Source organism: Xiphophorus maculatus, chromosome 11, assembly GCF_002775205.1.
Source record: "Xiphophorus maculatus strain JP 163 A chromosome 11, X_maculatus-5.0-male, whole genome shotgun sequence".
Lineage (NCBI taxonomy): Eukaryota > Metazoa > Chordata > Actinopteri > Cyprinodontiformes > Poeciliidae > Xiphophorus > Xiphophorus maculatus.
The window spans coordinates 20,919,459-20,946,592 of NC_036453.1; the positions used below are offsets into that span (position 1 = coordinate 20,919,459).

Sequence of the window (27,134 nt, forward strand, 5' to 3'; positions counted from 1 at the left end):
TTCTGCACACAAACCCTAAGTGTAGGCTGAATCAGCTTGATTGGGGATAAAGAAAAGCAGCTTCCGTGACCAAAGGGTTGGCTAACACAGCCAGTGTGCTTTGTTTTGAAGTTTTCTTTCCTAATGAAACGCAATAAGCTCCACAGTAGCAGTTAATAATTTAAACACTCTTTTAAAGTGTCAAAATGACAGAGACTGATCAAACCATGACGACTGTTGCGATGTTTTCACAAGCATTTGAGACTTCTCTGTGTCACGAACGGTGCGGTGTAGGTGGTGAGGCAGACGCCAGGAGATCCAGGTAAGTGAAATAAAGAATATTTAATGACAGAAACGATCCAAAATTGTAGTCCAACAACCAAGGCAGCACTGCAGAGCGGAAACCAGGGCTCTTCACAGGTAGCGACAAGGAGACATGAATGGACTGAGCACAACCCCAGACAAGACGCCAAACGAGACGAGGACCCAACAACAACACAGGCGACATTAAATACACAGGAGGTAATTACGGGGACGAGAAACACCTGGGGACAATCAAGGGGAAGACAGGACAACATGGAAACTCAGAGACACAGAAACTCGAAATAAATACACAGGAAAAACACGGAACATGACACTCTGTGAAACTATTAAGACTTTGTGAGCTTGCTAAAGTTTTGTCACGTCACAACTGGAAATATCTATGTAGTTTTGTTGCATTGCTTGAGACAAATAAAGCCCATATGTGTGACATAGTTTCAGTATAAATCCAGCTGATAAAAACCATGGAATACAACAGATGGGTCAGAGACTCATTTCCAATAAAAGGTTAAAGAGTAATAAACTGTAAATCTACAAAGATACAGCTGTTCACTTAAACTGACTGACCTTGCCAAGGTTCCCATTGTAACTCGGGAGGACCTGCACAGATCCACAGCTCAGGTCGGTGAAGATGAAAACTATTAGTCACGCAACTAAAAAAATATGGCTTTCAAGAAGATAGCCATTGTTAAGAGAGATCCACAAGATGCCCCATCTTTATTCTTGCCAGCAGAAATGCATTTGAGGCATCTAGAAAGTGAAGATGGTAAGGTTGGAAAAAAAAAAAAAGTAAAAGTTTATCGCAATATATATTTTTTATTTATTTTGATAGAACGTTTTTGAAAATCCCCTGCAGTTGATTTATTTTTTGGCAATATACTTTATAGCTGGGATTGTAGAGCACTGAAATGAAAGCCCCACAAACAAATATATGGCTCTTAAAAAAAGAATAACTTACAGGGATTTTGGCTACCTCCAGTTGCATTAATTAGTTCAATTTTATTGCTAAACAGCACAAAATAGACTTTTATGTTGTTCTTGTTGGGGAAAGGCTTTCATCTAGGAGCTGAGAGAAGCATTATTATTGCTTCTCTCAGCAATAACAGGCTGATTAAGCGTCATCAAATAGAGTTAATCGTACAATCACAATAAATCAAAACCAGCGTTGGGAGCATGCTGTGGTGAAGGGGTGAAGTGACGAGTTGGGCGTCAGGGACATTGGACGGATTCAGCAAGGACATTTAACCAGGATAAGATGGATGGAGTTAAAGGCAGGACAACCTTTGAAGAAAAATCTTTTGGTGGTTGCACAAGACTTAAGACAATGTTGTTGAGGTTAAAAGCGTTTAGAGCTACGATGGAATAGTTTAGATTGAAATGTTTTCACGTAATAGATTAAATAATGGTTATATTCCTAAATACGATCAATTATCTGACTTGAAAATGGGGGTTCAAAGATAGAGCTTGAGCTGTAAGGCAAAGACAAATTGACCAAAAGTTGATTTGAATATGTGCAAAGCTTATATGCATAAATCAAAACAGGTGATTCTACAAGTATTGAGAAAGTGTCTGTCAGATTACGCATGTGCACTATTTAGATTTCTATTTTTAATTTCATAAACCATTTTCCTTTCCACTATTTAAAATTTTTCTGTTGCACTCATAAAATGTAGTTCCCCTTTTTGCGACACAAAGGGGAACTACTGTGCCGTCTCACTGTGCCATGAAAACATTTGCATTTCTGCAAATGTGATGTTTCTTTACTCACATTTGGAACTTGAGGACTTCTTCCATCAAACTGGAAACAACCTCCTGGTGTTAGGAGATCTGCTTAGGATGTCTCCAGGTTCCACACAGAGAACACAGTAAAGGTGGGACTCCATTGGAATAACAAGTTTTCCTGGCAGCCTTTTTCTTTTGAAACATAGAAATGAGAGAAAATATGTAAGCTGAATTGAGGACGTAGGATTTTTGTTATATGAATAAAGACATGTATCTATTAAAGCTGTGTTCCAATACTAATTTATAGTTTTATCACTGATTTGGTACAGTTAAAGGAAGATGTGATTTTTCAATCAAGAAACCTTTTTTTAGCCTATATACACCACATTTTTGAGCATTGATTTCTTTATTAATAGTTTTTATTTGGGATTTTTCCTATGCAGTCACGTATGGCATGACTTGTGGAACATTTTATGTAAGAACATATTTATATTGTGTTTATTTTGGCATTGTACAATAATTGATAGACTAATAAATAGAGCTGACAGTTAAAACAGAATTTTAAAAAAGAACTGTAAACACTGCTTTCTCAAAACCTGTCATAAAAATGAAAGAGACTCATGGTGACATGATGTAAATCACAATCAGCTGTCTGATGAAATATTCTGATTTCAGATCTATAGAAGTGAATATTTTGGTTGACAGTTCACTATCTGATGTTTGGCTTTATCAGGATGCTCCAATCAGCTATGGTTTGTCCTCAGCAGAAGGCCTGATTTTGATGAGTGAGAGATCTTATTCGTTCTGTTCCTGATGGCTCATTCTAATTCTTTTATTCCTCTGCTTTGTACTTCAGGACCTTCTGCAGAGAGCCCTGTGCCAGAGGGATACAGCTTTAGTTCAAAGGTGCATATTAACATTTCCAGCACTCCTACTGTGTTCAGTAAGCACCTCTTGTGCTGTACTTCATTACTAAATCATATAAGATACACAGCCTTTATGCCACCCCTAATCTCTCTTTATGGTTCCCAATACTTTGTTTTTATTAAAGGTAATTATTCATTAGTTGCATCTGCTCTTTCGCTCTCTCTTGTATCTATATGTGATCAGCTATGTAAATGAGTTGAAGTAAAATGTCTCTTTGTCCCTTGAATAAAGCATAAATAGATTAGATTTGATTAAACTTTAATGAACCCCCAGGGGGAAAGTGGGTCATGGCAGCGGTGGGGAACAGGATATACTGTTAGTAAGTGCAGATAGAAATGGTTGCTGTTCTTGCCTGAGGAAAATATAAAGCACAAGATACACGTATTTCCTGTTCATCTGAAGTGTAGATTTTGATCTTTTAGACAGAGGGAGATGTATTTACAATTTAAGGCATAAAAACAGTCAATGGGTATAGATACCAAATATGTAAATAAACTCAGAGCTCAATAGTGCTGTTAGGACTTTTGAGTGCTGTTAGGACTCAAAATTGAATCCTAAAACTTATTAAAAGCAGAAAACAGCTTTATAAGTTTTTGCATTCAAATGTTAAACCCTACAACAAAGATTGCTCTTTGCTATCCCTTCCTGCTTTGTGTCTGTACGGCAGAAATGGTTTGGTTGTCGGAACATTCCCACAAAAGGAGCAATAATACGATCCAAAGAAGTCGGCATTTCTTGAAGACTGTTGCCAGAGAACCATGTGGCTTAAATGAAAAATGTTTCTACATAAATTGTAAATTGCTTACAACCCAAAGGAAATTTAAGACTAGACATCACCTATTTAATGACAATTAGATAGTTCCTGGAAGAGGGTCCAAAATTTGTCAAAGGCTAATTTTTTAATGGGCTGTAGACAATGTCAAATATTAATCTAACAGAGCATGCTATAAGGCGTTTGATTCTCTCACAGAGCACAGTAACTTGTAGATGAACAAAGTGTCAAAACTCTCTTGCTGTCTGATATCTAGAGTCCATAAATTAAGACTAAGAACAGCTACTGTATAAAAAATGTTACTTTGTGTAAACATTTAGGAGCAATGCCTGAAAATCCTATTGAGACTTGAATTCTGATCACGAGATTCAAAGACCAGAGTGCTAACGATTACGTCATAAAAGTCACTTAATTGGCATGTGCCAGATCAAAACATGCTACTGCTAGCTTAGATGCTATCTTTAGTTTTTTTAGCTAGTGTTAGCAATCAGCTAATTTCAGCTTTTACATGGGTTTGTTCACATGGCATTAAATACGTCACAGTAGGTCAACATGCTAGTGTAGCCTAGATACTATCATCAGTATTTTAGCTAGTTTTACCATTTTAGCTAATTTTAGATTTTACATAGTTTTTTTTCACACCACATGTAGTTTACTGTAGGTCAACTTGCTAGAGATAGCCTACATGCTATCATTAGTATTTCAGCCAGCGTTAGCTTTTTACCTAATTTTATCTTATTTTCTCCTGTGAGTATAGATTTGACAGCAGTGTTCTGCTGAAAATTTTCGCTCCTCTTCAACAGTTTTTCTATTTGCATTTTGTCCAATTCTTACATTTTATTACATTTCTGCAATTTACTTCAAATTATTCAGCGATTTTCACCAAATACATTCAGCTTACAGCATTCACAGTGGGTTTTTAAAGAAAATGCATCGGAATTCTTTTTTATGGTTTTGGTTATTTTTGAATTGGAATTACTTCAAAATTGCCCAACATTTCGATTGTATTATATAAAATATTTTAATTGATTTGAATTGCATTATGAATGAATACAAATTTAAAAGTTACAAATAATAATAAAAAGGACTTTTATTGCATTCTTGACGTTTTTTCCGCCTTTCCTTTAAAAGCATGTGCTAATGCACCAATGTGTTTGAATAGCTAATCTTTCCTGGTCCTGGTGTTGCTCAGCTCTATATAAACTTTTATGCTTACCAAGCGCCAAATAAATACGCAAAGTCCAAACTGCGCTACCAGTACCTGTGAGAACTATGACAGTCAAGCGCTTCAGCTACTGAGAGGCTAAAACCTGCGAGACCGTACTTAGGGAAAAGGAACACCCGAAGTTACTTCTGGGTAACTTCCTTCCACTTTCCCGTGATGCACTGCGCTTGTTGCTGAAGAAGCATTTGAACGTTGTTTGTTCAAATATTAAGACATGCTGCTAAACAAACGTCCTCATGTCAAGTGTGTTTTGAGCGTAAAGTAAAGCTACAGTTAAAATATAATGCTAACGGTCACCTCTAGTATGCTATAAGTCGTTACTACGGCAACGAGGACTGATGTAACACGACGGAGAGTAAAACAGCAACATTCGCCCGAACAACTCCAACTGTCTCTTTTTCTGTAGGATTTTCAGTCTCTTGTTGCACATGGAAAAGCACATTTTCGGAAAGGAGAGGCTTATAGTGCCAACTGACTTCACTACACCAAGTATGTTCCGTTTAACTTTATTTCAACTTCCTATTAGATTAATCTCGGTTTAGCTTTTCCTACTAACTCCCAAGAGAAGGGTCCTATCTACCCTGCATGCCTGTTTTTAATATGCATCTCTTAAAAACATCATGTCACAGTCAGATTTTGTATCGTTTTGTTCATAAATTTTTTAGTCTCGATAAAACCCACCCCAGCCTTTAAAGTGCTTCAATGCAAACATGCTTCTAGTGACATCACGTAAATGATAAGTCAATAATTGCTCAGTTATTTAAAAAGAATATTTTTTTAATATAACATTTTATATTTGCATGCTTTCACTCACATTCGTCCTTCAAAGATGTTTATTTGTACTCTGAACTACTGCTGCTGTTTGAACCAAGTGTATGAACGGTGTTTGGATTTTAGAAAATATAACAGCTTTGAAGGTTTTAAATTTAAAAATCTCAATTTATTACTATGATGGCCAGCTTTTTCAATACGATGTCTTGAATAGTATTTGTGTTAGTCTTAATTTTGTACATTTGCTCAATCATTGCTTCTGTATATCTGTTGATCTAGCTGTCGATCTATTATTTTCTTGGCTGTTTAATCATTTAAGCTTAGTCATAAAAATGTGCCTTGTTTTACTCTGTGACAAAACTACAAGCCCCATGAAGCATCACAATAACACTGTCAGTTAATCTGCTTCTGAAACTGGCTTACTGTAAAGTTAGGCAGTTAAAATCGAAATGTTCCTATGTTATTTCATATCACTTGCTTAGTCGTAGGAAAGTTTCCATTCAAGTATGTAACAAGGTTTGAATGGAAAACGGAAATTTCCATACTGATTCTACAGTTTTTTGAACCTACCATATATTGTTAGTGTCAAAGTTACGAATCCTGGGTCTAAAATAATTGAAGCCACACATAAAAGCACACATTTGAGTTGACAAAGTTAGAGTTATCATATTTAATTTTTAAAGTAAGCTAAAAATAAATAAAATAAACTTATTCAGTAAATTTTTACAATTTATATGGGTCCATCTCAGTGGTTTTAAATTACACTTTTTACAGAAACCTTTTACAGTAGAGCAGTTTGTGAAGAGAACAAGTTCAGACTGGAATTGGCAGATTTTATTGTCTAGAAATTTTCAGTAATCATTTCAAGTCAAGCTGCTATAAAAACACTTTGTTTGGTTAAATTATTCTACTAAGATTGTTTTAGAAGTCCAATGTTTCGTACAGCTTCAATCCACTATGTTGATGCCCCTTAGGATTCCATCTACTGAAATCCACACAATGCAAAATTAGCAGCTTTTTGTCCTGTGTACTCTTTGAAAACCCTGCTAGTATATTCTGGTTAATGTGAGAATATGAGAGAGCATATTGAACAGCAGTGGATTTGATCAGGTTTTGCTTTGAAAGACAAGGAACACTTAGTGATGGTTTGCACTGCTCATTGATGCATGTCTACCTAAACTTTGTGTAACTTAATTTAGGGAATATTCAGGAGGATCTTGTGCCTCCGTCACATTTTGCATCAACTGTCCCATCTACTGAAGCACAGACAGCCTCAGGATCAACATCCCAACCACATCCTCCACACATGCGCTGGGTGAACCAAGCAATAACAAGAACACCACCAGGGGCTCCCAGCATTGTCAAACCATGGCTCGCCATCACACCGAACCAGCAGGAAATTTTTGAGATGAAGAAGGAAAATCAGAGAATCATGATGCTACAAGGAAACAGCAGACTAGGAAGGATGTCTGCAGATCCCCTGTCAGATGTTGGAACTAGGTATTTCCATTGTGTTTCTTTGAAATATTCTCAGTCATAAAATAAGCACAGGTGGGTTGGATGTTATACTCTCTTCTAATGCATTTCTAGAGAGTGGAGTGAACAGTGGTCTCGATGGGATTCAGAGTGGCTACGGGAGGCAGAGAAGCTCAAGACCGAAGCTGAGAGGTCAAAGGGTCAAGTGGAGGCCCTAAAGGAAACATCAGAGAGGTACAGGGAAGAACTGAGAGACAAGGACGTCACTTTGAGCAGGTATCCGAACAGTTCATGTTGTGCAATTAAATGTTGTCGTAGTTTAGTTTTATATTTGTTCGACTTTAGGGAGAGTCAAAAGTGCCACAATTCGATTAATAAATAAAGCAATAGATTCTTATGTGTCATAAATTGTTTGTAAGTAAAAAGCAATTGCAAAATAGTGTGTCAAGTTTATATTAATTTAAATGTTTATTTTAGTTGCAAATAGCACGCAAGTAGTATCCCTAGTAAATTAAATATTTCATGCAGCACATGAACAAGTTCATTTAATCTGCCAGTCCTCTGAATTTAAAGTCAGTGGGCGGGGCTAAAACTGTTCCAGTCAAGATGATTGGTCAAAAGTGAGGTTGCTATGCCGTTTAGCCAATTAGCTCCTCTGTAGTAGTTAAAGTAGGTTTGTTGTGTGCTACATCCCAGTAAAAAACTAAGTTGTACAAATTAGCTGTTCAGCCATTCACAAAGCACCATGGTGCTGTGCAAAACGCCATGGTGGATCTAGTGCCGCCTTAGAGATGCAGCTCCTCCTCAGAGCCTCAATTTCCAAGCTCCCGAGGTTCCGCCTCACAATGCGGTCCTCCTCTGCGACTCCCCCCATTCAGCTCCTTCAGACTAGCCAGCAGCAATTAGCAAACACCTGCTGGAACTGCACATCTGCTGAGCTAATTAGACAACCTACTTCTCAGTGAAATGCTGGTAAAAAAATTTTTAAAGGGTTGATAACAGAGGAGAGCTGTTGTGATGACTTCCTCAAGGCGGAGTTTCAGAAAAAGTAGGAGTTTCTTAAAGAGACAACCCCAATTTCAACACCTCAAATTTCAAAGTCAAATTTTTTAAAAGTCGTATTTTATATATATATTGCTTTTTTTAAAAACTGAATTTAACAGTTACTTGATTGTGCTATAAAATGGCATTATGTGTCAGGAAAATACATTATACAGCCGCTTTAATAAAATGATCAGTCATTGTGAATACTTTTGACCAGCCAGTGTCTATACTTTTACATAGAGTTACAGTTACATTAAAAATGTTATTTATTTCTCATTTTAATTACATATTTAATTAAATATTGACATGTTTATTTATTCAAAATGTTATTTTAATTATTAACTGTAAGAATGATTGTAATTAATCTTTTTTTGTTGGATTGTGACACTTTTGAACTTGCACATTTATCAACTATGAGCCGTAAATATATATTTTCTTTTCAATCAACCTAATGTGGGAGCAGACAGAGGCAGGAGATGGAAATGATGCATGGAGAACTGTCAAAGGCTAAGATTGAACTCGACCGACTCAGAGAGGAGCTCAGTCTCAGCAGTAAGCAGAAGGAGGAAATGAGCTTACAGGTAATGATGTTGACTGACAAAACATTTCATTTCGACACTCCAGCAGACAACAGCCACCTGGGAGTTACGCTCATCTTGTAACACTCATCTTTGCAAGACACTTTGCGCTTTTAATACAGCTTTCACTCTTACTAATAGCCTACGGTGACCTTTAATTTAGCAGGTTTTAACATGATAAGACTCAGAAATTAAGGGTGTTTTTGTTGTTTTGCTCTGTTGTTTGAGCTGAAATCTCTTTTGCAGGTTGAAAAACTGCAAATAGAGTCCAGTGAGCTAAGGAGAGATGCAGAGAGGAACGAGGAGTTATCCAGGGAGCTCGCTCTTAAGGCCGAAATGAGCCGGTTGCTGGCTGAAGAGGAGGCCAAACAGCACGGTCTCAGACTGATGGAGCAAAGTGAAAAATTTAAGAAGAAACATGAACTGGAGGTATGACATTAATCTTTTTTTTGTTTAGGAAATATAAACAGTCATAATCCTAAACTTTTTATATCCAAATTGTAATGATCTTCCTTTTAGGCAAATGCTATATGACTAGCAAATGCTCATTAGGTGGCATCAACTCAGCTGAGCTGAAACGGTGAAGCAAGTGGAGTGAAACCTTCACCTTAAGCTATTGCATCATTATTTGTTGGTGCTCTAGGATTCTCCTTGTTTGCCTCTCTCCTCTCTTTCGCTCAGCTTCAGCAGTTGAATGTATCCCATTGTGCAGAGCTGGGTGCAGCCAGAAAAGCAAACAATGACCTGCAGGACAGACTTCAGTCACTGACCGCTGAAGTGCTGCAGTTGAAAAATGCTCTGATGGAGGTATCTACAGAGAGAGACGGGCTGAGAGAACATTTAAGGTCCCACAATTAATTTAAAGCAAAATGGAGCAAAGCATCTAAAGCACTTTGTAGCGAGATTCCCTTGTTTTCCTCTTTGTCTGATAATGTTGCATATATTTCAGCCAAATGGGACAAGCCTTTGAGACACAATCTGCAACACTGCACAGCCTCAGAAATTACATCGGCCAGCTCGCCCCCGAGGAAGGAGAGAGAAAGCGATTAAATGAAGCTGTTGAGGTGAAGAGAATCTAAAGTATACTGATCGAATGAACCTCCGCGATGTTGCAGCGTGACACTTTTATTTTCTCTTCTCACATTATTAAAAGAAGCAGTAACTAAGCAAGTGAAAACCTAATTTATGTAGCAACACTCGTATCACAATAATCCACAGCTTTTCTGTTCTAATCTTGTCTATTTTGCAGAGGCTGAGCAAAGAGAAAGCGGCTCTTGAGACGACCACAGAGCTTCTGACAGTCAGGCTTAACTCTGTGAATGAGATTCTTGCCCTCCAAGAAGAGGAGATAGTGAAAAGTGTGAGTGTTTCGTTTTTTTTCCCCCCTCTGCCCAGCAATGCAGGTAAAAAGCCTTTTAACTGAACACTTTGAGCAGCATTTGCTGCATGTCAGTAGCCATTTGTAATGTTTTCAAAGAAAATCTTACTATCACATCCAGGTGTGAAGGAAAATGTTTTGGCACCCCAGGTAAAAAGGTTAAAGATAAATGTGTATTTTTTGCAACAGCAAAATCTCCCCCTGACATTTAATTTGAGTAAGCTGATTTGGTTTACAATACATCATATTACAAGTGCCACAAATAGTTGTTCTTCTAAATCTCCCCTTCAAGCTTCAAAAAAGATTCAGGACTCTGGATAATCTAGAGAGAATGTGCAAAGAGGAACTGTTTAAAAGCCCTTTCTCTGTATTCTTCCACCTTGTAGTATTATGTTAGCAATGTTTTTGTAATAAAACAAACAAAACAAAACCAACAACAAACAATTATAATAAATCTTTTCTTCTTATTTGTTTATTTTATTTTTTTTAGATTTTTACCTGCTAAAAAAAATGCTCAAATTAAAAGTTGGACTTTTCTAAAATTTCTTGGTGAGGTTAAACTAGTGATATAAAAGATGTATTCAATTCCAGAGCTTTTCACACAAATTTCTCAGGGGGGCCACTAAATGTGGAGGGAGGCTAAATAAATCATCAACTTGCAAATTTTTCCATTTGAGGTCACAGAGAGTTTAAGTGAGGACAGGAACAATGTCAGACAAAAACACAAAACCCCAATTCTCTCAGCTGGCTTGAATTGCGCTGTAAAAATTACGTATATATATATATATATATATATATATATATATATATATATATATATATATGTCGTCTTCAACATTTTAAGTTTTGAATGCCATCATTACAGGTAGTTAAGTTAAACATTGCTTTGAAAATATCTTAATGCCTTAAAATCTTAAGTGTAAAGAAATTTTCATCTTTTAAAGAGGAAGTTGCTCTTCAGTGATGCGCTGTTGCATAATAAAGCACTGACAATAAAATTAAATTCCTGGAAACACTTGTCAGTAGATGGATTCAAACATCAGGGTTCCAGGAAAACCATTTATCCGCCATTATCAGTGGCCGTGCTATGCTACTTAGCTTTCATGGCAGGCAGAGAGCCAGGGGGAGGGTTTGAGTCATGCGTACATGAGGATGATTAACAGTTCTAAGACCCTCTTCCGGGCTCTGATTGGTTGTTTCTGAACAAGCAGTTTATTGCTGAAGATGGCTGCTGGCCCACAGAGACGAGGCAGAGGAGCTTGATTTTTTTTTCACAGATTATCTGTCTCATATTATACTGTCAGGACATAGTGACAATTTAACCAATTTACAGCCATAAAAGACCAAAGTTTTGCTTTGAACAGGTGGAAGTTCAAGGAACTACAGCTCTGTAGTCATAGGGAAACAGTTAAATCAAATGTTAAGGTTACTTATACAGCACTATAAATATCTTTACAGATGGTACATAAATCTGTGGAGAAGTCAGTCGTTAAAACACACTTCCACCTTCTACCATAAAATAACACTCTGAAATTATTGTAATTATGTTGAGCTTTGGCTATAGTTATTGATGTTTGAGTTTCTTGCAGACCTCAGAAGATCCTCTGATGAAGAGTGGACGTGGGGGCCTTCAGGTGCTTCACCTGTGGAGGGAGAAAGTATTCAAGCTGTGCGTCCAGCTTCGCTCAAAAGACATCGAGATACGAAGAGAGAAGGACAAACTTCTCTCAGAAGTATGTAAAACTTTATCTGTCTAATCCAGAATGTTTGAATGGGGGATAACGGGAGTTATCGCTCGTTTCAGGTGAGATCCACGGAGCTGCAGCTCCAGCAGGAGCAGCACCGAGCGAGCGTGCTTCAGCACAGTCTGCATGATAGAATAGCTGAGCTGGACTTGGAGAGAGTGGAAAATGAGGTGAGAACCAGAGCAGCCGATGTGTGAAACCTGATGACACACCACATATTTGGGTCTAGTTAGGAAACGGGAAAAGGTGCGTTCATCACAAGCGCAGTCAGCATCGTAATACGCGATGCGACTGCTCAAAAACTTTGTAAGAATGGAAGAGATCTGAAAAAAGTGACCTTAACAGATTTTTTCCTGCATATCCTGTTACAGATGTGGGTTTTTTTTTTCATTCTAGACATTAAAACAGAACCTGGCTAAGGCTCACAAAGAAAACACAGAACTGATGTCACAGAACCTGACGGTAGAGGCTGACAGTAAAACGCTCACCGAGGCTCTTCAAGGGTACAATGACATCATCAGGATTTCTCAAGTGTTTTTATGAAACATAATTTTTTAAATGTAGTTAATTCCTGAATTACAGGTTCAAACAGCAATTTGAAATCAAGCTGGCAGAAGTGGAAGCAGCTAAAGCAAGACTGAGCAGCTGTGGACAGAGACTTTGTTTTGCTAATAGGAGAGTGGAGATAATCCAAGGTAGTGAGGCGCTGGAGGTTGTTGATTGTTATTAGCTTAATGTGGGTAGTGTTTATGTGGAAGAGAAAGTTCATCACACTTTTTTACTTTGCAGGTTTGGTCATGAGGAGGACAGCTCTGAAGAAAGTAGAGCAAGCTTCCAAATATTTGGAACAGGATAACGACAGGTAGAATTTTAAATTGTAGTTTTTTTTCTTGAATTTCATGGTTGTAAAGAATTGTGAGACATTGTTTTTTTGTTTTTTTTACAAAGCAATGCATACAGAAAGTCACTTTCTCTTAATGGGTCTTTTAGCCTAAAGTCTCTACCCCCTTTTTCGTCCATCTTGGTTCTTGTTGCCTGGCAGCATCAGAAACTTAAAGATCGAGCACAGATCGGTGTGCGAAGAGAGAGACAAACTCGCTCAAGAGCTCAGAAGAACCCCAGAGCTCATTGAGAAAGCCCTGGCCGACCTAAAAGAACAATGTGAGACCCTTTTGATAAAATGTAATTTATAATTTACTGTGAATCCATGTTTTAGCTGATGAATGTGATTTTTTAAAATATTTATTTTTTTATGTCCTTCACAGATGAGAGTAAAGTGAGGCAACAGCAGCAGGACCGGGAACACAGCTGCATGGAGGTCAGGCTGGCTGTGGCTGCTAAGGAGCAGGCTGAGCAAAGCTTGCAGGAGATCCAAGCCCAGCTGGAGGAGAGCAACGCCAGTCTGGAGAGACTCCGCTGTGAACTGCTTCGCCAGCAAGAGCAAAGCGAGCATGGTGAGGCAGCGGCTATTTTAGGATCCTTCACTGCCCTTTTTTTTTTCTCTCCCTTATTTTTCCTCCTCTGGTTGTACTTCACACTTGGGGTCACACATGTAGACCCAGGTAACCAGGAGCTGCAGTGAAACAATTTGAGGGTTTGTTACAATCTTAATAGCACATTGGATTCAGGAAGTTAGGAATAGTTCATCTTCTTTGATTTCAGAATCAAAGAAAAGTAACTATTTTCTTCGTTAAGAAGCAGCTTAGAGTAGCAGCTTCTTGTAAAACAGCTGCAATGATTTGAAAAATAAGAACCAGTCCCCTAAGCAAAAATAAATATCCAACTGTAAACATACACTTGATAAAATTATCCACCAGTAAACATACTCTTGATAAAATGCATGCAAATTTGTTTTGTTTATGGATGCATAAAAAGAGTACATTTGTTTTGTTCGTCGTGTTTTTTGTTTTCATTGGCCAAAACTTGCATTAAAAGGATTTCGTAGGGTCTGTAGTATGCTTCCAGCAAAATATATATTCTGCTGGAATATACATATATATATAGTTTATAGTTTATATAAGTTTCATATATATATATATATATATATATATATATATATATATATATATATATATATATATATATATATATATATATATATATATACAGTATATGACATATATATATATATATATATATATATATATATATATATATATATATATATATATATATATACAGTATATGACATATATATATATGAGAATTATACATATATAATTTATATAAATTATTAATGAATTTAATATTCCTGATTAACCTAATAAAATCTAACAAGTCATAATTTATACATATAACCTATCAATTATGTATGCTGTTATTATTACAGTTTTGTTTCTTAAACTGTTTTATTATCAAGAAAAAAATATAGTGATGAAAACACTATTAGTATCTTTGTAAAAACTACCCTCTTCCTGTTTCATGCAGTTGCTCAAGAGCAACATTTTAAGTCATTTATAGGATGATAAATAAATGCTACGTATAATATATTATTGCAATTTAGGCTTTTTAAGCAAAAATCTAACTATCACTGTCCCAACATCTCTGTCCTGTTTCTTACTTGATTCTGAGAAAAAAAAAGTTTTTTATTGCTAAATTATCCAAATATGAACAAAAATCTAATTATCATTAATTGGCCATAAATGTACTGAAGCTACATGATCATACCATCATTTAAATGTTTAGTTTCTTGCTGGTTTATTTTGTACTTCAGAAGGTTGCATCAGAAGCTTGTTTCTGAATAAGTAGGACTCTGGTGGATGAGACGCAGATGTGCAGGCATGGCTGGATGACCGTTTGGCAGGCAAACATGCGATGACCCACACTGCCTTAAACAGCAGTCTAATGAGGTTGTTGCCAAACCTACCCAACAAAACACTACACTTAAGAACATCATTATGACTGATTCTTTTTAACATAAACACAATAAAAACGTTTCTGCTTGAGAGTTCAGAATGACAGAAAACCGAGTGAAATTTGGGTCAGTCAACCTGGAATATTGAAATGAAATAAACCCACTGGAACCCAGTTTTTTTCCAGCTGTGATCCGTCTAAATGAAACAGTAATTATGTTTGATTGTTAATTGGGTAGCATCAGATTATTTTCTGGAACTCTGGTGCAGTTATATTGGGTTCCTGAGTCGTACCAACTTATAAAGAGTCGGTCATTCTCCATTCACATAGCTGTGGGCTGCTTGTTAGCTGCTACAGCATGATTTCTCCTTGAGCTCCGGCTAAACGTCACCACAAACATCTCTACGTACGACACACTGACACACCGTTTTGACTCTCCCTCTGTCACAAAACAACCAAATCCAAATGTAGGATGAATGTTCTCTCACTGTGTTACACTTTTTATATTGCAAGCAAGTGGCCCAGAGACTAAAGTTGGCACTGCTTTAGGTGCGTTTTGCTTTAGTAATCACTTACATTCCTGGTTCTCTGAGGCCCTCTTCAGTTTCCACAGGGGTTCTTTAAATAATCTTTCCTGCGCTTCTCTTTCCAGTACTTATTATTGTGGGGCCAGAGCTATAATGAGTTTGAATCATTTATTGGTGGCAGTCTCAGCTCACCATTACAGCTCACCTTTCAAACAGAATACCCATTAAAATACTGACTAATCCATTCTTTGCACGTTTATAAGGAGGCTGTTGTAAAAACAGTTATCATGGGTTCGCTGCTCTGATTTATGCTCTCACTGCCAAATTTGTCAGTTTAAGTCAAAGGCCTGAAACGTGGCTGTACTAACAGCTTCCTAAGAAGCTCTTAGTAACTTTGAACAGAAGGGACAGTTTGAGTAAGTTTTCAGTGTATTTTTATATTTTTATACAAATTCTGCAATGAATGTCTCAACAGAACGACACTAATGAATGAAAGCTTTTATTTTAAGTGATTTCTTTGTCATTAGGCCACAAACTAAATCCTTTTTTTCTATGAATAGAATGTTTCATTCAAGAAAATGTTTTCACAACCTTTTAGCTCTAAAAGCTAAATCTAATTTTAAAAACCTAATTATTCACATTAAGTGCATTTTATATTGCAGGTATAAAGCTTGACAATTTGACAAAATGGTGTAAGATTTGGCATTTGGTTGCACTGTATTTTATTTGGGGTATCAGAATTAGGAGGGTGGAATGCAAATGCACCCCACACTTCTCAGATGTTTTGCAATTTTAAGTTTTTCTTTTCACAGTTAAGCACTGCTTTTTGATGCTCTGTCCCATTAGATTTCTTTTAAATACATGGATGTTTGTGCTCTGAAAAAAGAAAAGGATTGGAGCAGAGACCCGAGATTCCATGCTACACTCGTAACATGGAAGCTGACATGAATAACAGATTTTAAGGGGATGGGGAAGGCTGGAATCACAGGGAGTCAACTGGAGACATGCTTTCAACCAACAGTTTGATTTATACGTGAAACAGTGGTGCCTTTCTTTGACCTCTTTGTTGTGGTGGTTCGGGTTATGCTTTTTTAAAATTATTATTATTTCTTCTCATTCAGCCTTGCTGGAAAGAGTGTCCGAGGTCGAAAACCGATGTGGAGAGAAACTGAGAGAGATGGAGGTGCAAGTCAATGTGGCCAGGAGAGAACACACCAAAGCAGGTATTGTACTCAGGCCACACACATCCTCAACGTGGGAGAAGGAAGTTATATTTTTAATGCAGGCTGTGATATAACACGACTGGATTTGTTTGCATAGTGTGTAGCGACGCAATATCCCAGCTTGTCCCCGTGGTTTATGAGATGTCTGTGTTGTCTGTTGCAGTTATGACTTTGCGGGAGTTTCAGAGAGAGGCAGCGAGGAGACGTGATGAGACGAGAGAAACCCGACATTTGGATGTTTACAAGACGAAGCTAGAAGCATTTAATAAACAACCGAAGGAGATGGAGCAGAGCAACGACTCAGCTTCTGTAAGAAACAAATAAAAAAAATAATTTCCAAAAAACATTTGAAATGTTTTTATTTTTGCTTCACTATATAAAATAACTTTGTCCCAGTTCAGGGTTATTGAAAGATGGCCGACAGGAGACAATAGGCACGGTCACACAACAGCTGGACAAAACTCTTTTCCTCACCGCAATCAAGAAAACCTCCCAGGAGCCCATCTACCTACAGGTATTAATAAATGTCCTAATCCGTACCTTTTTTTTTTAAAGTTATGACATTTACACAGGTGCTTCCGGTCTGACCAGCAGCCTGTCTGTATCTTCACAGAGCGACTGCTGAGCGTTTTGGAGGAGCTCCATACGCTCAGCGCTGCCGTGGTAAACAGCTCAGAGGACTCTGCAGAGGAGGACGGACAGAGTGACGGCGGTGTGAAACCATCAGCAGACAGTCTGCACAAGTAATACCTGGAGATGAGTCACTGAAGCCAAGGAGAAGGCGCATTACATTTGTGCATAAAGGTGGGAAGTGGTGTTGATGCCTCTTAAAGCCTAATGGAGCAGGTGGACGAGCCAGACATCAGAAAACCTGTGCTTAGGGATGTAACAGCCAAGGTGTGCTGGGACAGTATAAATGTGTTTTGCTAAATTATAAATCTGTCAAAACATACTGGGTTTTTAATCTACCGTATATATGTATTTAAATTCTTGTAGTTCCTTTTTCAATAAAACTATGTAAAGTATAGTTTGCGATAGAGTTGTTTTTTTCTTTGAGAGTTTCCAAATAATCTAAGTGATCTTACTGTCGAAGGTAACTGTCAGAGCAAGGGCACCAAAAGGTGAAAAGCCTCATCACACTGTGGTACAATAAGACAGACATCAATAATTGGAAAAAGTAAGTAACACTGAATGTTTTCCCGTAATTTATTATAAAGAGAAGTCTTCCGAATAAAACATGGAAGCCTGATAGCTATGCTGAAGGAGAAGCAGGGATTTCAGGTTAATGCTGGCTGTGTTCCACATGTGACAACAGCTACGTAAATTCTCCATGTCTGGTCTAAGAAGTTGGGTTGAAATAGAAAATCCTTTCTTCCGAAGAAAACATCCACCTCTGGCTGAAGTTCCCAAAAGGTTTTGGGGGACGGTGGAGAACTTTTTCTAGATAGCATCGGCAATACGGTCATTCCATTACATGGGATGGCAAATAAGGCAATTATTAAATTGAATCAGGAAGGAATGATTTGTCTTCATCTTATTTTTATACATCAGAAAAAATTGTGTTTCGTTATTGCCCTGTATTTGCTGTGTTCCATCAAACCTAGAGTCTAGACTCCATATAAATTAAATGGCACCTTCTTCCACATGTCTACTGTGTCCCCTACATCGTGGTTGGAGGCAAACTGCACTTTGGACGTCTTATGGCTTTCTTATTTACAGGTCTGCATGTCTAAGTGTCTTGTTAAAGGATTTGCCTTCCTGGTTTGTGGGTCTCTGAAGCCGCTCTACAGTTATCATGGTTCTTTTAGGTGTTTCTCTGATTGTTGTTCACTTTTTCTGATCTGTCAGTGTAGATTAGTAGCTCCGTGTTTAAAGCCTGGGACATTTTAAAACCTAATCTCACATTAAATGCCTTTTTCTTTCTCCCTGACCTGTTTGCATTGTTCCTTGGTCTTCATCAGTGGCGGCTCTAGGTGGTGCTACAGCTCACCTTAGATCCGACATGGCACCCCCTAATAAACCTTCAATTATAAATGTGATTATGAATTAAAAACAAAAAGGAAAAGACAATGGGAAACTGATGAGCCTTTGTATTTCACATCCTTTAAAAAGGCTGGTTTTATGTATTTTCAAGGCACACAGTGTGATTTTACAGCACAATTAATCAACTGTTACCTTCAGTTTTAAAAATGCTGTACTTATCAAACATGAAGAAATTTGATGCCTTCAAATTGCGTCTCTGTCTCTTTAAGAAGTTCCTGCTCTTTCCAACATTCTGCCTTCAGCATGTCATCGCCACAATGTTTGTCCATTAAGCCATTAGCAACCTGTTCTTAAGAGAAGTAGCTCCTATGATAAGCTCAACAGGCTTTCAGTTCCTCCAGGTGTTTGCTAATTGCTGCTGCCGCTAGTCTGGAGGAGCTGAAAGTGCAGAAAAGGGAATCCCAGAAAGAAAATCAAAGCAGCACTCCTGGTATATTTTAGATGAGGAAATAGCATTATAACATTATATAAAGCTAAAACAAACTTGATTTTAAATATAATCCCCTCAACTCCCCTTTTAATCAGTGGTTGGAAGAGCTGGACTGCTTGGTAACATACTGCCAGAAAGAGCAATTCTGCAAAAACATCCATCATGTCTGTTTGAGACTCAAAGGAGAGGTTTCAGAAAAAAGTTACTAAAACACGCACACTGCTTATGTTGCATCACTATGTAGTCAGGGAGGAGAACTAGGAAGCAGAGTTCCACCAAGTTCCCTAGCATCTTGGTAACTTGATGCTTTGCAGTGTTGTTAATGGAAGTTGTTTAAATAAAAGGGCATTTTTAGACTTCCATAAGTTTATATCTGTGTGCTTGACATTTCCAGTTCATCAGTGAGCTGTGAACACAGTTTCCCTTGGGGAAAAAAAAACCTACCTGGAACAGCAACAGGGACAGCGTGACCACTGACCTTTGAAAAAATCTCCAGTCTGGTTCAAGACTGCGTGTTAACGCTTTTCCCCCTCCACCACAACAGAGGGCTTATGTTTCTGTTCTAAAGACTTCTGGAACTAAGTGAAGAAATGTCCCCTCTGCTACATGTCATTGAGTTTTGACGTTACAGACAGTCCCACCAAATTCTACACAGACTAACAGTTATGTCCAACTTTAACTGAACTTTGAAAGTCGGTGTACTGCAGATGTGTTCCCTAATCTGCGTTTTTGAGTGGTTGTACAGATTTGGTACTTTTATGTGCAGTCTTTGTCCTGACCATTCATAGCACATTTGGAAGATTTGTGAACATTTTCTAGGGAAACTTATTGTGGAAAGGTGTAATGTGTGTGTGTGTGTGTGTGTGTAAACTCTATTCAAAATTCTTTAATACAGAGCAGTCATGTGGAATGATGATGATAAACTCCATGATAAACCAGATAATTGTGCTATTTGTCATGTTGTCATGGGTTCTAGCAAATTTCGCAGTAGTTCAAAGTTTCAGGCCTCAGGTAAAGCCCGCTAATGGAGATCCCGGTGAGAGTGAGCGCACTAATAAACTCCTGACTCTTCTTCTCTGAGATAATTTGCTGGGACACTTATTACTTCGGGTGGTGATTCATCACTTCAAGCAAAGGACAAACGCATCGCATGCAATAGTTTGGAAGAATAACGCTGTTTGAGAAACTTTGTCCTGCTTACATTTGACTTACAAGATCAGAGAGATAACAGAGAAAACAGTGAAACAACTTTAGTCTAAACCTGTGCCAGATTATATATAATTTATTGTCACTATAATTAATATTTAACCTTTGATCATCGGGGCGATATTGTGGCTGGTATTTAAAATCTCATTGCGAGCAGTGGTGTTAGGCAGCGTCATAAATATCCCAGTAAGATTAATAATTCCGTGTCATGTTAGCAGCTGTTCCAGCAGAGCTGCTTCAATCACGCTGTCTGCTTCTTATGCATCTTAAATCCAGCAGAGGGCAGTCTTGTCAAAACTCTCAGCATCGAAAACAGTCCAGCGATCTAAAGCCCGTTTGAAGAGTGGGCTTTGGTTATTATTGAAATACAATCTGAATCCCAGTAGGGCCAGTATGTTTTACTGGTTGCTATTCTTTGGTTATTTACCTGCAGCTCAACTAAAGCTTTATAACTTCAAGGCTTTTATATCCACAAATTCTTTATTGAGGCCTTTTATTTCTTTGACTGTGTCAACTTAATTTAGTCTGCTTCTGGATTTCTGTTAAAACTTTTTTCATTTAGTTTTTTTTTAGCTATATAATAGCATTATAGTGTATAATCGACCATTTTTCAAAGTCATAATAAAATTAAAAGATACCAACGAAAGGCGTTTCTATTACGGTGCCGCGTAAAAGTAATTAAACCTCTAATTATTTCACATTTGTTACATTACAACCACAAACTTTAAAGTCGAGACTTTGTGGAACACACTAACTTAAAGTGGCAAATAATAGTGGCGTACAAGACTAAATATATTGAATTCTTGTGTTTTTGTACGATGGCAGACATGAAAACAGGATTAAGCATCTGTATCTGTATCAGTTTCAACTTTAGAGTGATGAGCAGCGTCACTGTTAGTTGTCTTGGCAACAGGTTTCTGAACCTCCTCCAGAGGCACAATGAGACACTTTTCTGATTAAAGCTTTTTTAAGATGACCTAACTTTAAACTTCTCTACAACTTTCTCCCTCACCTGTCTGCTGTGTTCCTTGGGCTTCCTGATCCTGTTTAATATTTTGCAATCAACCTCTGAAGCCTTCACAGAGCAACTGGGTTTATACTGAGATTAAATTAGGTATAGTTGAACTCATTTAGTAAATACTTCTGAAGATAATTGGCGGTATTAGATTTAAGAAATCGGATTAAATGAGGAAGAATACAAACGTTTGCCAAAGATTTTCTTTCTAAACAAATAGGAAAATCATGTTTATTTTTATTATATATTATTTCATTTTATTATGGAATCATGTTATAATCATGGACTGTTTAGTCATGGTTAATCACATAAAATAACAAGCACATAAAATCCCCTTAAAATGCAGAAACGTTTTTGCAGTTTAAACTTGAAAAAAAAGGAGAAATTGCTTGACAGGTATGAATTTAATAAAGCCCTGCATCCGCATATCCTTCCTGCAGGACATAAACTGAGATGTGCATCCTAATTTACACATACATATATTGAAAATAATTCTCAGCCAGGACACTTTGGATCATCAACTGTTCAAGTTTATTATTATTATTATTTTTCTTGTTCAAACTTTGCATTTGAGTGGGACAAAAACGAACGTTGCATGAAACAGCCTGGAGAAACGCATTAATAAGGCTTTTTTTTTATTGAGAGCAGGGGAGAAGGGGGCAGTGCATCATGTTTGGGGAAACTCATAAATACGTTATTAGCATTTCAGTCCACTGAGGAAAATTAGATTGCAAAGGTAATAAAGCAAAGACAAATTTTGTTAACAATTTAGGTGTGAGAAAATACTCCAAGTGGCCCAAAAGAGAAGAATCCAAGGAAGTGATGGAGAACTTGCAGACATATTCTGTCTGGCGTTAAACAAACCAGCTGTGTAATTCCTGCTTCACTGACTAATGTTGGTATCAAACGATTGGAAAGCGCTGTGTTGTCTGTAATGGTGTTTGCTTCTGCAATCGCACCAGTGTAAAATCAGGACATATGTTATCAACACCCAAGAGGAGATTTTACTGTCAATTGCATCATATTTCCTGTAAAAAAATAAAAATAAAAAGTATTTCGGCTGCACAAATAGTTATCTTGCTATTTGAAACGTTAATGATTGCTAGCTACCTTCTGATCTATGGAGATCATACTGAAAATATTTAGGCCAGATGTCCCATAGACAATATTGATTTAATTTTCTGTGAATAGCATACACAAGTGTCAGTCTTTGGATTTATTCCTTGTGATTTTCACTTTTACCTTTTAGGGCTTCTCATCAGAAAGCTATGTTTCCTGTAACACTAGCTACTTTACCCAAAGTCAAGTTTGGAGCTTTAATTTTAGTGAAAGCTAGAAATGACACCACCTGCGATCCATTTTGTCACACGTTGTCAAAAATCCCCAAAGCAGACTTCTCTTGGGGGCAGTCCTCATTTAAGTCTGGCAAGCCTTTAAATGAGTTGTTTTTCTTTTTACCACTGCAAGCTCTTGTAGGTGTTGAAATTAAAATCTTATTGTGTTTTCTAAATTTTATTTTCTACTTCTTCTACAGTTGAAACATAATTATTTACATGCACTGCATAAAAGACACACGGCATTTTTATTCCCCCTGTTTAACGTTGAATGAGATTAAATCTTTACTGTGTTCGGCTGGTTGGGAATATGAGAACGACTTATTTGCTAAATGCCAAAATAATGGGGTGTAAAAAAAACCAAAAAAACTTTCTACACATGTATAAGTTTACAAACATCAAGGTTAATCTGCCTTTAGAAATTTGGGAAATCCCAGGTTGGAAATGTGATGGTTTTGTGAAATGTAGGAACACTTGTAAATGTTTTTTAAACATCCACGCTGCCTCCTTGGAAAAATGTTTACAGCATAAGCTAATACACAAGGTAGAAAAATGTGTATCTCCACAAGTCTGCTTCATCCTTTTGTGCAATTTCCAGATGCCTAAATGTGCCACATCTGTCTAAATACTAGAGGTTAAACACCATGGGAATGTGCAGCCATCAGGAAGGAGACGTGTCCCAGAGTTGGATGTGTTTTGTTAAGAAAGTGTCATTATTCACAATGAATGCGGCTCTGTGCAGATTAGGACTGAACAGCCACTCAAATAGGAAGAAGCCACTGCTCCAAAAGCAACATTACAGCCTGAAAAAAAGCTTACAAATGCCATCATGGACATTTAATTTATGGAGACATGTCCTGTGATCTAATGAAACTAAAACTGGCTGACCATGATTATTATTGTTACATCTGGAGAAAAAAAAAATAAAGAAACTTGAAAGCCTAGAAACAATGTCACAACTGTGAAGTAGCTGGGAGGCAAATCTAATTTTGTGTAGGTGTTGTGGTTTGGGAGAAACTTGCATTTTCTTTTTTTTTTAAATAGATGGCATCACGAGGAAAGAGGATTTTTTTTTTGGGGGGGGGGGAATATTGAGGAGACACTTTAAGTCATTAGCCAAGAATTTAAAACTGGAATACAAAACGGTCCTCCAAATGGACAGTGACCCAAATTTACATAGTTGAATCAGTTACAAAGTGTCATAAGGATAAAGTTCATGTTTGGAGTGCCCATCATAAAGCGTCAGCCGCAAAGAAAATGTTTAGACAGGGGAGAGAAGGCATGTGTGAGCGAGAAAGCCTGTAAACTTAACTCAATTTAAATATCAGTCAAAGACAACACATGTAAACACAAAATGCGGTTTTTAAATGAAGGTGTTTATTATGAAAGGAAGAAAATCCAAACCTACAAGGCCCTGTGTGGAAAAAGTAATGGCCCCTCAGATCACACCAGAGTTCACTGTCTCTACTGGACAAACATGCAAAAAGCAAATACAAAGTTAGCAACACTTTTTCACATCACTGTGTTTATTTTAAAAGTATCTGATCTTATACTTATTATCCATCTGCGATTTGCAAGCTGAGCCACAAAATGATCAAATCGATGCAGATTTCTGATTATTATTATTATTATTTTTTTTTTAGCTCTGCCAAAGTGTCGTGGGTAATCCAAAATATTTTCTAAAGTTCTGCCGGGCCTCAGGGTCGTGGCAAATTGAGCTGATGTGATCCAGCGAGTCAGGGCTGCAGCCCACCAGAGCTGCGTGCTGCATGAGATCCTTGTGGATGCTTGTGTGCTGCCGTGGAAGGCTGTGCTGCAGGGCAGAACAGCAGCTTCAGTGGCTGTGTGAGAAAAGGCCGCCAAGGAGTCCTATTTATAGCCGCAGCCAGGCAATGTGGGGCATTGTTTCAGGCATTTACAGTAAAGAGAACTGTCCAATCTCAAGTCACTACAAAGGTTTATACCGTTTCCTTCCTGGGGTTGTTTGAATTTTAATCATTTAGCTGGTTATTTATTTTGCTGCTGTTGTGTTGCTTTGCTGCTGGCAAGTCTGCAGATGCCTGAGCTTCAACCCTGTTAGGAGGCTGAACTGAAAGACTATGACTAAGCTTCACTTGTTTATAACACAATAATAGGCTATTTATTTTTATCTCATTATAAAACGAGATAAAAATAAATAAGTCCTACCTATCTGGACTTAAAACAGAGACATGTTTACTCTGATCAGATCAGCGGGGAAAATAGTCATGATCAGCATTTGGCATATTTTGTACAAACCTCTTAGTGTAAACTAAACAATTGAAGATTTAATATTGGGAATGATACCAATCTGTGTTTAACAGCAGGATGCAAACTTTTCCATCCAACCCAAACCTGCAGAAGAAATCAAGGTTTGAGGTGAGTGTAAAATAATGTTTCTTTTTAAACTTGGTGCCTTAAACATATTTCATTCAAATGTAATGTGCTAACCTGCTTTTTGCTGATGCTTCATTTAACTCCAGTCTTAAGTCATCTTCTTTTCCTTTTGTTTTGGAAATGCGTGGTCCGCTATGCTTGATATTTTTCATAGTTCCCTTTGAGTTTAAAGCTATGAAAAAAAATCCTAAATGCAAAATGTGTAGTGGGAAATACCATTAAACATCACCCTTGCTGTGTCTCCGAGGTGAAACATGGCAGCAGCAGAGTTGTGTGGAGAAAAGTTTTTATTCTGCAGAGACAAGGAAAGGGACCAGAGTCAGGAAGAGAATACCGGATAAATCTATCAGTGAGTTGGGACAAAAATAAAATGCATTTACACATCAACTTCTTTAAATTCCCGTTCTTAAGGGACTAAAGTGGATTTAGAAATTATAACTGTAACATGGATCCAGAGGTACAATGAATTGATTTGGATCAAAGTGTATTTATGCGTTACAATGGGAATGCTGTACAATTGAATCTTAACAATCAAAGCCCACCTCCTACCGGGCTTTATGAGCCCTGAATATCATAAAGAGGAAAAGAGATTAGTACACTGATAATAAAAATTTTAATTTTATATTTTGGTACCTAAGCAATTTATCTTGTGGTTCTGTCAATTTGTTGTATAATATCCTTCATCTGTATTTCTTTTTCACCATTTAGTTCTCTCTATGTCTCAAATTAAGCTCTAAGGTGCAGCTGCAGCTTCTGACAGATTTATTTCCCTTAAAATTACTGCTAATCTTCTTTTTTTTTAAGTATCTTTTTTTTATTATTTAGTTGCTATTTTGTCTTCTGAAGTCACTTACAGCTTGGAGGGTTATTGTCATGTTCAGTGGTGCGTTATTACTTTTTTTTTATTATAACAGACATAGTTTACCGCACACTGAACTGAGGTGATGTGGAAGATCGTCTCTACCGTCTGCACACAATATCTGTCAGCATTAGATTTGAAGAAATGAGTTCTGCTGTAACAGACGACTCTGATTCAGTCTTCCACAGGGAAAACATGGCCGTAGGCTCCCCTTCGCATATGCTGCTGTTTGTTGTTGTAACACAGCAAAAGGATGCATGAGATGAAATAGGAACGCATTACGGCAGCAGGTCAAGGAGTTACTGACAGAAATGGTTTGCTTTATGCTTCCAGAACAGTCAATGTTGTTGTGGATGACAGTGTTAAAAATTATAAGAGCGCTTGCAATCAGCATTTTAGATAAGATTAGTGTTTGTGTTTGTGAATGCACAGAAATGTGCGAAGCAACTTTGAGACGATCTGCGCGGCTCTCAAAGGAATTCAAATCTAACATGCTCCTGTTTTTTTTTTTTTTTGAAGGGGTAAAAGGGAGATTTCTTCAGCAAGGCTGTTGTGTGCATTTTTTTTGTAACCTTATGGGGAAGGATGGTGCCTCCTTTTTTCTTTCATCAACTGGCAATCAAACAAAGAAAAGTTAGGAAACTCAACAGGTTTTTATTTATCATTGGCTAAGTCCGAAACAAAAAGTTTTGTCTGCTGGATTTGATTTAAAAGTACCATTTGTCATTTTTGGACACGAATACTTCCTGTTAAATCACAAAAGATATGCTACCATGCAAACAAAGCAGGATGAAGGTTAAAAAAAAGTTTTCTATTGCTTATTTTTATGTCTGGTGAATGAAGAGAGGCCACCTCCTCTGTTCTGGCTCATAAAATTTAATTCTGCACATTAATTAATATGCTGGCGTTAGCACAATAACCATGTGCACTGAAAGAAAATATGACCAACCGTTGGGATCTAAAGGTGTGAAGGTTGGTGTCTAAGACGCAGACTGTTTCAGCAATTCATTGCAGGAAACACCAAAGAACAGACTAGTGTGCTTTAGCCACTGGGGGGGTTATTGATTTAGAGACAGTCACTGAAATTTCAGACAGACGGGACAGTCATCAAGGTGAAAAAGAAATGCAGCTTCAGTGAGACCATATTTCTGTGAATTGTGACTAACTCCAAACCTGCGTAATACACTTGTACTTACTCATCCTGATTCTCTGAAGCTCTGCAGCCAAACTCTGTACAAAATGTCCTTACAAACCCTTACATCTGTACTATGAAGGTCTCATACAATAACAC

At 37.5% G+C, this 27,134-nt stretch overlaps 1 protein-coding gene across 3 annotated transcripts; it reads left to right on the top strand.

Moving 5' to 3' along the window:
* Positions 1-2,141: 2,141 nt before the first annotated feature.
* Positions 2,142-17,559, top strand: cchcr1 (coiled-coil alpha-helical rod protein 1). Of its 3 annotated transcripts, XM_023341752.1 has the most exons (20): positions 2,142-2,171; positions 2,879-2,928; positions 6,917-7,217; positions 7,308-7,469; positions 8,701-8,818; positions 9,062-9,244; positions 9,497-9,660; positions 9,765-9,879; positions 10,065-10,175; positions 11,783-11,926; positions 11,998-12,108; positions 12,335-12,441; positions 12,521-12,633; positions 12,728-12,800; positions 12,981-13,099; positions 13,204-13,392; positions 16,440-16,541; positions 16,705-16,850; positions 16,938-17,055; positions 17,155-17,559. In XM_023341752.1, the coding sequence occupies exons 3-20, from the start codon at positions 7,024-7,026 to the stop codon at positions 17,286-17,288; spliced, it is 2,403 nt and encodes an 800-aa protein (XP_023197520.1). In that variant the 5' UTR covers positions 2,142-2,171; positions 2,879-2,928; positions 6,917-7,023; the 3' UTR covers positions 17,289-17,559. The 3 variants fall into 3 exon arrangements, with proteins under 3 accessions (XP_023197520.1, XP_023197518.1, XP_023197519.1); XM_023341750.1 differs by lacking the exons at positions 2,142-2,171; positions 2,879-2,928 and adding an exon at positions 5,112-5,435; XM_023341751.1 differs by lacking the exons at positions 2,142-2,171; positions 2,879-2,928 and adding an exon at positions 5,112-5,435 and having other exon boundaries at positions 6,980-7,217.
* The last annotated feature ends 9,575 nt before the right edge of the window (positions 17,560-27,134 follow it).